The sequence below is a fragment of the Vanellus vanellus genome (assembly GCF_965231255.1).
Source record: "Vanellus vanellus genome assembly, chromosome: 2".
NCBI classification, from domain to species: Eukaryota; Metazoa; Chordata; class Aves; order Charadriiformes; family Charadriidae; genus Vanellus; species Vanellus vanellus.
In genome coordinates, this window is record NC_138906.1 from 170,310,696 (window position 1) to 170,321,957 (window position 11,262).

Genomic DNA, 11,262 nt, shown 5'->3' on the forward strand with positions numbered 1-11,262 from the left:
GGTCCCCAAGGAGCCCCGTGGAGAGGTCCCCAAAGAGTGGTCCTTAAGTGTCCCCCATGGAGTGGTGCCCATGGACCAGTCCTCACAGTGCCCAGTGAGTGGTCCCAAAGTGTCCCCATGGAGTGACCCCCAAGGTCCCTGTGGCACCGTCCCCAGGGGTCCCCCTGGAGTGACCCCCATGGAGCAGTCCTCACAGCCCCCGAGGAGGTGGGGGGCTGCGGATGGGGGGTGGGATGACGGTGAGTGGGGCCCTGGGGCGGCCGTGGGGCGGCCGTGTCCCCGTCCCCCCCCGGAGCTCTGTCCCCCCCCGCAGTGGGGATCCCCCAACCCCCGCGGGGGAGTCCGGCCGCCCATCCCCCCCCGCGGCAGTGGCCCCCAAACTGCGCTCCAGGCCTTTATTTCGCTCCCATTGGTAAAACCGCGGCGGGCACCGGCCCTGCCAGACCAGTGCCGGACCAGTGCCGGACCAGTGCCGGACCAGTGCCAGACCGCTGCTGGGCCAGTGCCGGACTGGTGCCCAACTGCTCCGGTACTGGTGCCGGACTGGTGCCAGACCACTGCCCCGCAGCAGCAGCCCCGCGGTGTCCCAGGGGACGCGGTCTGCCGGCGGCGCAGCCGACACGCGTGGGGCCCGGCAGCCGTCCCCGCGGGGTGCCAGCACCCCCTTTGCGCCCCGACGGGCTCGCGCTCCCCGGCGGCGGTGGCGGCGGTGGCGGTGGCGGCGGTGGCGGTGGCGGCGGTGCGGCTCAGGGGGTGTCGGGGGCCACGTGGAGCCGCAGTGCCACGGGCAGGTGGTCGGAGTGCGCGGCCAGTTGGGTGATGAAGGAGACCCCCCCCACCTCCTGCCGGGGAGAGCGGCCGTCAGGGCGGGGGGACACGGCGGGGACACGGCGGGGACCCCCCTGTGCCGCCGCCCCGGCGCTCACCATGCGCAGCGGCAGGGCGCCGCGGTGCTGCCGGTACAGGATGTAGTCCACGCGGCGGCCGTGGCGGGGGACGGGCGCCGCCGGGTCGGGCTGACCGCTGGAGAGGATCGGGCCCGCCAGGAACCGCTGCCGCCCCTCCGGCTGAGAGAGGGTCCTGCCCGGAGGGGACACGGTGGCACAGGGACACGGGGACAGGGGGATATGGGGACACGGGGAGATGGTGGCACAGAGACATGGGGACATGGGAAAACGGGGACACGGGGACATGGGGACAGGGGGATATGGGGACACGGGGACATGGGGACAGGGGGATATGGGGACACAGGGAGACAGTGGCACAGGGACACGGGGACATGGGGACACGGGGACAGGGGGATATGGGGACACGGGGAGATGGTGGCACAGAGACATGGGGACATGGGAACACGGGGACACGGGGACATGGGGACAGGGGGATATGGGGACACGGGGACATGGTGGCACAGGGACACGGGGACATGGGGACAGGGGGATATGGGGACACAGGGAGACAGTGGCACAGGGACACGGGGACATGGGGACACGGGGACAGGGGGATATGGGGACACGGGGAGATGGTGGCACAGAGACATGGGGACATGGGAACACGGGGACACGGGGACACAGGGACAGGGGGATATGGGGACATGGGGACATGGTGGCACAGGGACACAGGGACATGGGGACAGGGGGATATGGGGACACAGGGAGACAGTGGCACAGGGACACGGGGACATGGGGACACGGGGACATGGGGACACGGGGACAGGGGGATATGGGGACAGGGGGATATGGGGACACGGGGAGATGGTGGCACAGAGACATGGGGACATGGGAACACGGGGACACGGGGACACCGGGACAGGGGGATATGGGGACATGGGGACAGGGGGATATGGGGACACAGGGAGACAGTGGCACAGGGACACGGGGACATGGTGGCACAGGGACATGGGGACGGGGGACATGGGGACAGAGGGATATGGGGACACGGGGACATGGTGGCACAGGGACATGGGGACATGGGGACACGGGGACAGGGGGATATGGGGACAGGGGGATATGGGGACACGGGAACATGGTGGCACAGGGACACAGGGACATGGGGACAGGGGGATATGGGGACACAGGGAGACAGTGGCACAGGGACACAGGGACATGGGGACAGGGGGATATGGGGACACAGGGAGACAGTGGCACAGGGACACGGGGACATGGTGGCACAGGGACATGGGGACGGGGGACACGGGGACAGAGGGATATGGGGACACGGGGAGATGGTGGCACAGGGACATGGGGACATGGTGGCACAGGGACATGGGGACAGGGGACACGGGGACAGAGGGATATGGGGACACAGGGAGATCCTGGCACAGGGACACGGGGACAGGGGGATATGGGGACACGGGGAGATGGTGGCACAGAGACATGGGGACATGGGAACACGGGGACACGGGGACACAGGGACAGGGGGATATGGGGACACGGGGACATGGTGGCACAGGGACACAGGGACATGGGGACAGGGGGACATGGGGACACAGGGAGACAGTGGCACAGGGACACGGGGACATGGTGGCACAGGGACATGGGGACAGGGGACACGGGGACAGAGGGATATGGGGACACAGGGAGATCCTGGCACAGGGGCATGGGGACATGGGGACATGGGGATATGGTGGCACAGGGACACGGGGACATGGGGACACAGGAACAGGGGGATATGGGGACACGGGGACATGGTGGCACAGGGACATGGGGACATGGGGACACAGGGACAGGGGGACATGGGGACATGGGGATATGGTGGCACAGGGACACGGGGACATAGAATGGGGACATGGTGGAGTGGGGACATGGTGGCACGGAGACCCGGTGGCACAGGGACATGGTGGAATGAAGACATGGTGGAATGGGGACGTGGTGGCATGGGGACACAGGGACATGGGGACATGGTGGCACAGGGACATAGTGGCACGGGGACATGGGGAGAGGGGGAGAGGGGGACACAAGGACATGGGGACATGGTGGCACGGGGACATGGGGACAGAGGGGCAGGTGCCTGGTCTGGGGCGTCCCCCGTCCCCCCCCCAGGGCTGCGGTGGCCTTTCCCATGGGACGCCGCTGCTGTCCCCCCCCGTGTCCCCCCCAGTGTCCCCACCGCTGTCACCTCTTCATCTTCCCCGGGGTGGACACGGGCTCCTCGTAGATCTTCAGGTAGTCGAGCAGTGTCCCTGCGCGCGGGGACGGGGACGGGGACGGGGACGGGGACGGCCGTGAGCGGGACCCCCGCCATGTCCCACCCCCCCCTTGGGGACGGGGTGACCCGGGGAGGGACAGGGGAGGGGGTCCCGTCCCACCTATGGCCCAGGGCTCCTCCTGCCGCGGCCCCCGCCGGCACGGGTCCCGGTACACCTCGAAGAGCCGGTGCCGCTGGTTGAGCTCATCACCTGCGGGGACGGGGACAGGTCTCCGCCGTCACCGTCCCCCCATCGCCCCAAACCGCCTCTCCCGTCTCCCCCAACCCCCCCCCCCCCCCGCCCCCGTGTCCCCCCCCCGGACCTGGGGAGCAGTTGTCGAAGTTGAGGTCACCGCAGAAGACGTCGAAGGCCACCGCGTCCCCGCGCCGCTCCTGCTCCTCCCGGAAGAGCTGCAGCCAACGCAGCGCCAGCGTCAGCTGCGCGTCCCGGATGGCGGCGTCGGCTGCGGGGGACACGCGCCCACACGGCGTCACCGCCCGCCCTGGCACCGCCGGGACCCCCCCTCGGCACCGGCGCGTCGCCTCACCTGCCGGCGCCTGCAGGTGGGTGCAGCCGACGTAGCCCACCACCCTCCGTCCCTGCGCCGAGCCCAGCAGCACCTGCGGGGGACGCGGCACCTTCAGCGGCAAAATCCGGCGGCGGCGGCACCGGCGGCACCGGAAGCGGGCGTCCGGCTCACCTGGACGGCCAGCAGCCCCTTGGCGGCCATGGCGTCCTCGCGGGCGCCGTTGGGGAAGCCGTGGTAGCGCGCGGCTAGCAGCGGGTAGCGGCTGGCTAGCAGGAGCCCGCTGTCGAGCAGCTTCAGCGCTCCGCCGCGCAGCCCCCGGCCGCCCACCGCCGACAGCACGTGGGGGAAGGTGCCGGCCAAGCGGCGGCGCAGGCAGGCGGCGGCGCCGGGGTCGAAGACCTCCTGCAGGCAGACGAAGTCGGCGTCCGCCGGGAAGCGCTCCGACAGCACCGCCGGCACCGGCTCGGCCGCCTCCGCCGGCACCTCCACCGTCACGCTGCCGGGGGCGGGCCGCGGGCTGCAGAGGGTCCCGCCGTAGCTGTCGGCTTTGCCGTGCCGCGGCTCAACCAGGCCGGCCCGGGCGCCGGGGGGTTCCGGCGACGCCGGGGCGAGGTGGCGGGCGATGTACGCGGCGCGCTGCGGCGTCTGCCCCAGGTTGCTGAACTTGGCCAGGCCGCTGGGCAGCAGGCAGACGTTGGCACTGAGGAAGGTGAAGGTCCGGCGCTGCCGCAGGTCCCACGGCTCCGCCGGTGCCGTGCCGGCCGTGTACTGGTAGACGAAGGGCCGCCGCGCGGCCTGCACCGGCAGCCACAGCAGCAGCCCCAGCGCCGCCAAGGGCAGCGAGAGCAGCAGCAGCATGGCGTACACCGGCCCGGCCATCGCCCGCCCGGCGCAGCCGCGGCACCGCCCGCACCACCTCCGCCGCTGCCGCCTCCGCTCCGCCGTCGTCGGCTGCAGGTCCAGCAGGCGGTTGGCGGCCCAGAAGCTGGGGGCAAGTAGCCCGCAGGCCAGGGAGTCCAGGGCCGCCAGCGCCCGGTTGGGGAAGGGGGACTGCGGCAGCAGCATGGCGGTGGGGCGCTGCGGTGCCGCGGTGCCGGGCAGGGGGCTGAGGGGGAGCGCGACGTCCCCCTGCTCCTGCCCGGGGGCTCCGGCGACGCCGGCACCACCTGCGGGAGGGAGACCCCCGGTGAGGGGTGGGGGTGGCGGTGCGGCCGGCAGCGGGACCCCCCCTCCCCCAGCTCCGTCCCGGCCGCCGCGGCTGCGCCGCCACCGTGGGAACGTCCGGCGGCCGAGCGCGTCCCACGCCTCCCCGGGGAACGTCCCACACCTCCCCGGGCTCTGCCGGCGGCGCGGCGAGAGCGCTGTGGGGAAGGCGGGGGGCGGCACAGCCGACGCCGCCCCCCTCCCTGTCCCTGCGGGGTCCCCAGGGGGGTCCCCGCCACCCCCAGAGCCACCTCAGGCAGCCGCAGCGCGGGGGTCCCGGGAGCAGTGCCCGGCGGCATCGCCCCTGCGCCATCGGCCGCTTCGGTCCTGCCCGGTGTCGCCGGCACCGGCCGCGCTCGCCCCCACGCCGGCTCCTGTCCCCCCACGGCTGCTCGTCCCCCGTGCCGCCCCACGGCCGCTCACCCGCCCGCCGGGCTCAGGGGGGGTTCTGTCCCCCGCACCGCCGTCCCCGGAGCTGTGCCGGCTGCCGGCGCGGCACGCGACTGAGCCGCGGCGAGGTCAGCGCCGGTGATGGCCGGGACCGGCCGGCCTGGCCCAACGGGTTCCCCGGCGCCTCCGTGGCCCGCAGCCGCGCCGCCGGCCGGGAACCGGCTCCTCAGCCCCACACCTCGCGCCGCGTCGCCCGGCGCCTCCGGCCCCTTCGCCCGCCGCCCCGTGACTCCTGCCTGACTCCTGCCTGACTCCTGCCTGACTCTGCCTGGCCCTGCCTGACTCTGCCTGGCCCTGCCTGGCGCCGCAGCCCCACGCCGCCCCTCCTGCCCACCCACACCCGCACCCAGTGCCCTGGGCACACTGGGCACACTGGGGGTGCTGGGGATACTGGGGGCACTGGGCACGGTGGGGTCGTTGGGAACCATGGGGTCACTGGGGATGCTGGAGTCACTGGGGACACTGGGGATACTGGGGGCTCTGGGGACACTGGGGATGCTTGGGTTCTTGGGGATGCCGGAGTTGCTGGGGACACTGGGGGATGCTGGGGACACTGGGGTCACTGGGGTCAATGGGGGTGGTGGGGTCTCTGGGGACACTGGGGATGCTGGGGTCACTGGGTCACTGGGGTCACTGGAGATGCTGGGGTCACTGGGGTCATTGGGGCCTCTGGGGTCACTGGGTCAGTGGGGTCACTGGGGTCATTGGGGTCACTGGGGGCACTGGGCATGGTGGGGTCGTTGGGGATGGTGGGGTCACTGGGGATGCCAGAGTTGCTGGGGACACCGGGGGATGCTGGGGATACTGGGGTCACTGGGGTCAATGGGGGTGGTGGGGTCTCTGGGGACACTGGGGATGCTGGGGTCACTGGGGTCACTGAGGTCACTGGAGTCAGTGGGGTCAGTGGGGTCATTGGGGTCACTGGGGGACACTGGGGACCATGGCAGGGGCTCAGGGCACCCTCGGTTGGGGTCCCGAGCTCCCCCCGGCCGTGGGGCTGCCCCACACTCGCCCACTGGCCCGGAGCTCTCGGCTGCGGCTGCTCCGGCCCCGTCCCGTCCTGCAGCACCGGTGCGGCACAGGGGGCTGCTGGGGGCCGCGCTGGCCGTGCCCGTCCCCGCCATGGGGGTCCCCTCTGCACCCCCCGCTCCGGGCACGGCTGTGGGGCACGGTGCCCGCCGCACCGGCCCTGGCTCAGCTCCGCGTCGGGAGCCCGGCACATGCCGGTGCCGTGGGCGGCCGGGGCGGCACGCACGGCAGGGGGTGACTCAGCCCAGGTCACGGCACTTGCCGGCCACTGGGGCATCCCTGACTCCCACGGGGAGGGAAATTGCCGTCACGGGAGCGTGAGTGTGCGGGGAGCGGCACCGCCTGTGCCGGGGTCCCCGCAACCCCCCGCTGCTCACCCAGAGGGGGTCGGCGCAGGCAGCTGCTGGGTGGCGGTGCCGGCAAAGCCGTCGGGCTCTGCCCCGGTGGCGGGGGCGGCAGCATCGCTCCCGCAGGGTGATGCCGGCATCGTGCCGGCGGTGCCGGCAGCAGCGTTGCACCTGCAGTGCCGGCACTGGCAACGGGCATTGCCTTGCGGCGCTGGCAGCATTGCGCCGGCGTGCCGGGCCCCGAGGGCCGTGTTTGCCGAGCAGCCGAGCCCTCCCCGCCGCTGGGCGCTGCCTGTGCCGCGCTGCCCGGTGGCCCCGGCTCGGCCCTGCCTTTGGTGGTGGCCCTCGGTGGCCGGGGGGCGAGCGTCACCGTGCCCCGGTGCTCCCTTCCCCGAGGGCCAGGCAGTCCCCGTGCCGGTTCCCTGCCCGTGCCGTCCCGCCACCGCCGCCTGTGCCGCTCCCCGGTGCCACGCCACGTCCCGCATCCCCCCACTCACCTCCGCGCCCCGCGGCACTGGGAGCCATCGCCAACGGCACCACCGCCGCCGTCAGCTCACGGCCACCGCTCGCTCGGCACGCCGGGGGCTCGGCACGCCGCTGCCGGGAGCTCAACAGGTCACAAACATCCGCTCGCCGCCGGGACGCACCGGGCTCTAATTAGCCGCGGCCCCGGCCGTGCCCGGCTGCCATCCGCCCCGGGCCGGCCAACCGGCCGCATTCCAGCCCTGGGTGCGTGGCAAAACACCGCCCGCCCCCACCGAGCCCGGCAGCCCCCGGCCCCCACCTCGGTGCCAGGCCGTGCGCCGGGGTGCCGTGTGCCGGCGTGCTGCGTGCCGGGGTGCCGTGTGCCGGGCAGCGTGCGGGCAGGGGTCCGGCAGCGGCGGTGGGCCGGGGAGCCGGCGGCGGCTGAGCTGCCGGCGCTGCACCTTGCCCGGCCGGTGAACACCCACGACTGGTTTTCCCAGCGCCGTAACCCTTTGGCTGCCGCATCCTGCCGGCGCGTCCCGCGGGCATGCCGGGGCGGCCGCCGAACCGGGCAGGGGGTGGCCAGGGATGGTGAGGATGAGGAGGGGGAGGTCGAGCGAGGAGGGGGTCACGGCCACCTCCGGCCAAGCCGCGCTGCCTGAACGCGCCGTGGTGCTGCCGGGCTGTGGCACCGGGGAGGGGGGCGACCCCGGTGGGGATGGGGGTGCCGGCGGGTCCCCAGACCTCCCCCCACCCTCCGCGGCAGCACCCACCCCTCTGCTCGGGGACCCCTCACCCACACCAGCGCCGTCACCGTTCGGCTGTGCCGGTGCCGGGGGGGGGACATGGCAGAGCGCTCCCCCCGCTCACCATCCCCCGGCACCATCGCCGGTGTCTCCCACCCCGGTGCAGGCAAACGCCCCGACACCAGCTCCACCATGGCGGCGGTGCCGGCTGCGCGTAGGCGGTGGGGCAGGAGTGGCCGCGGCACCTCCGGTGTGACGGCGGCGCCCGTGGGACTGACCCCCCGTCCTGCACAGACCCGGCGGGGGGGTCCACGCCGCCCCCCCCCCCCCTTACCCGCGTGCTGCCGTGTGACTCAACCCGAGGGGCACCGGCTCTGCCGGCGCGGTGCGGCACGGCGCGGTGTGGCAGGTGGTTTCCCTCTCCGGCGGGTCGGCCCTGCGCTGCTCCGTTTCCTGCTGCCGCTTCCCCTTCCCGCCGCCGGCCCACGGCCACGGCCAGGGAGGGGTCCCCCACCCCGCGCCCCCGGCACCCCCGGCACCCCCGGCACCACCGGCACCTCCGCCGTGCTGCTGCCGCGGGGTCCCCGGTCCCCAAATCCCCTCCGCTCTCCCCCCGGTGCGAGGGTCCCAGCCAGCCGTGGTGGGACCCGGTTGTGCCGTGGGGCCGGGGGGACACTGGCGGCACATTCTGGACTGGGGGGGGGGGATGGGGCTCAGTCCCCCCTCGGGGCTCCCCCCACTGCGGTGCCATGGCCATCCCCGGTGCCGATTCCCGGCTTTCGCTTCCGCAGCCACGCGGCTTCCCCTCCCCACAACCGAAAGGAAAAGGAATGACGGCCTCGACCGCGGCGTGACCTCCTCCGCACCGGCACAGCCGCCTGCGCCACCGCCTGCAGCCCTGCCCGCACCCCCGGCACCGCGGCCCGGCACCGGGGTGTCCCCGAGCCAGAGCAGCAGCGGTGACGGTGGCACTCGTGGTGGCCACCGGTGTTGCCGCAGCAGACACGGGCGAAGGTGCTGGAAACGGCGTTTATTGCACGGTATGGGGGTCCGGCTGGCGGCGGCACAGTCCAGCGCCGGTGCGGGTCCGGCACAGCCGCTCACCAGAGGAGGAGAGGCCGCCCGTCCTCCCGCGCCAGCTCCTCCAGGCACTCGAGCAGCACCATCACGTCCAGCTGCGCCGGCGGCGGCACCGTCTCGGTCACCACGCGGCGCAGGAACGCCGGGCTGTGGTAGGCGCGGGCGTCGGGGCCGGCCGGCTCCGGCAGGATGCCGTAGGTGTTGACGAGGGACTCGGCGAAGGCCGGGTGTGCCGCGGGGCTGTAGCCCAGCGCCCGCAGACGCCCCATCAGGCCGATGTAGCGCCGGGCCGCGTCGGCGCAGCGCTGCTCGTCGAAGGCCCCGGCACGGTGCCGAGGGCGGTCTGCAGGGAGAGACGGGGCAGAGTCGGCACCACCGGCACCCACGGCTGCCCGAGCGGGGCGCACGGGGCTGCGGGCACCGCGGTGGCTGCCCGTCTGGGCCGCGCCGTCCTACCGCCATGATCTTCTCGGGGATGTTGGCGACGGTGAAGCCGTAGAGGTGGGGGCGGTCGGGGAAGACGCTGGCGAGGATGCGGCGGTCCAGCTGGAAGGCGATCTCCCCCACCAGCGGCTCCAACACCGGCTGACGGCCGGCTGCGGGGAGACGCCGGCGTCGGCGCTTTGCCGCCACCCCAGGGGGAATCTGCGCCGCCGCCGCGGTGCCCTGTCCCCATGTCCCCACCGAACTCCCCCCGGGTCCCCCCAACCTCTCCCCCAACACCCCACAGACCGGGCTGAGCCCCGCTGCTGCGTGCGCCCCGGGGGTGGGTTTGCCGACGGCGGCGTGCCGGTTTTGTGGGGCAGAGACGTAACCGCCCTCATTGTACAGGACAGGGACGCCGGCGTGCCAGATTTTCCCGCGCCAAAACGCCGGCGTGCCAGCCTTGCCGGGCAGAAGAAGCCCCGTGCCAACTTTGCGGCGTGGAAAACCCACGTGCCAGCCTTGCCGGGCAGAGATGCCGGCATGCCGGCGCCACAGGGCAGAGATGCCGGCGTTGCCTGCCCAGAGACGCCATGTGCCGGTTGTGCAGGGCGGACAAGCCGGCGTGCCCACGGGGGCACCGCGCGCCCTGCCGGTGCTGTAGCCGGCCCTCACCTCGCCAGCTGGAGGTCTGCGGTGGCTCCCGGCAGCAGGCCAGCCGGTGGGCATCGCGGGCCGCCTGCTGCCAGGGCTCTGTGCGCGGGACGGCCGGTAGCCGCAGGTCCAGCGGCTCGGAGCTCGGGCGCTGCAGGTCCGACATCCACAGGTTGGAGTTGCCCGGGTCCGGTGCCGGGGCGGCGCGGCGGGGTTCGGGGGGCGGCCACTGGCCGGGGGGCAGCTGGCGGAGCGGAGGCGGTCGAGGGGGCAGGAGAGGCGGTGGCTGTCGGGGCCGGGCCTGCCGTGTGCCGTCACCGGGAAGGCTGCCGGGAGAGGGATGGAGGGATCGGTGCCTGTGGTGCTGTGGGGGCGTCCTGCACCGCAGCCCCACTGCATGGGGGGATATGGGATGGGATGGGGATGGGGATGGGGGATGGGGATGGGATGGGGATGGGATGGGATGGGGATGGGGATGGGGATGGGGATGGGGATGGGGATGGGGATGGGGATGGGGATGGGGATGGGGATGGGGATGGGATGGGGATGGGGATGGGGATGGGGGATGGGGATGGGGATGGGGATGGGATGGGGATGGGGATGGGGGATGGGGATGGGGATGGGATGGGGATGGGGATGGGGATGGGGATGGGGATGGGGATGGGGATGGGGATGGGGATGGGGATGGGATGGGATGGGAATGGGGATGGGATGGGGATGGGATGGGGATGGGATGGGGATGGGGATGGGATGGGGATGGGGATGGGGATGGGGATGGGATGGGATGGGATGGGGATGGGGATGGATGGGGATGGGGATGGGGATGGGATGGGATGGGATGGGATGGGATGGGATGGGATGGGATGGGGATGGGGATGGGATGGGGATGGGATGGGATGGGGATGGGGATGGGATGGGGATGGGGATGGGGATGGGGATGGGGATGGGATGGGGATGGGGATGGGATGGGATGGATGGGGATGGGGATGGGATGGGGATGGGATGGGGATGGGGATGGGATGGGGATGGGGATGGGGATGGGGATGGGGATGGGATGGGGATTGGGGATGGGGGATGGGGATGGGGATGGGGATGGGATGGGGATGGGATGGGGATGGGATGGGGATGGGGGAATGGGGATGGGATGGGGAT

General features: G+C 72.9%; 2 protein-coding genes across 2 annotated transcripts; both read right to left on the reverse strand.

Annotated features, from left to right (window-relative positions):
• Positions 1–454: 454 nt before the first annotated feature.
• On the reverse strand, positions 455–9,302 carry LOC309686560 (uncharacterized protein; the record flags this gene model as incomplete). Its single annotated transcript, XM_082499268.1, has 13 exons — positions 455–842; positions 927–1,080; positions 3,115–3,178; positions 3,305–3,394; positions 3,507–3,647; positions 3,732–3,804; positions 3,885–5,074; positions 7,240–7,339; positions 7,501–7,890; positions 8,004–8,239; positions 8,468–8,646; positions 8,809–8,970; positions 9,058–9,302. The coding sequence occupies 13 exons, from the start codon at positions 9,300–9,302 to the stop codon at positions 747–749; spliced, it is 3,120 nt and encodes a 1,039-aa protein (XP_082355394.1). The 3' UTR covers positions 455–746.
• SPATC1 (spermatogenesis and centriole associated 1) lies at positions 9,192–10,276 on the reverse strand (the record flags this gene model as incomplete). The annotated part of the gene is made up of 3 exons (XM_082499269.1): positions 9,192–9,376; positions 9,490–9,629; positions 10,132–10,276. 3 exons carry the CDS (start codon positions 10,274–10,276, stop codon positions 9,302–9,304), a joined length of 360 nt encoding a protein of 119 aa, XP_082355395.1. The 3' UTR covers positions 9,192–9,301.
• Positions 10,277–11,262: the final 986 nt, after the last annotated feature.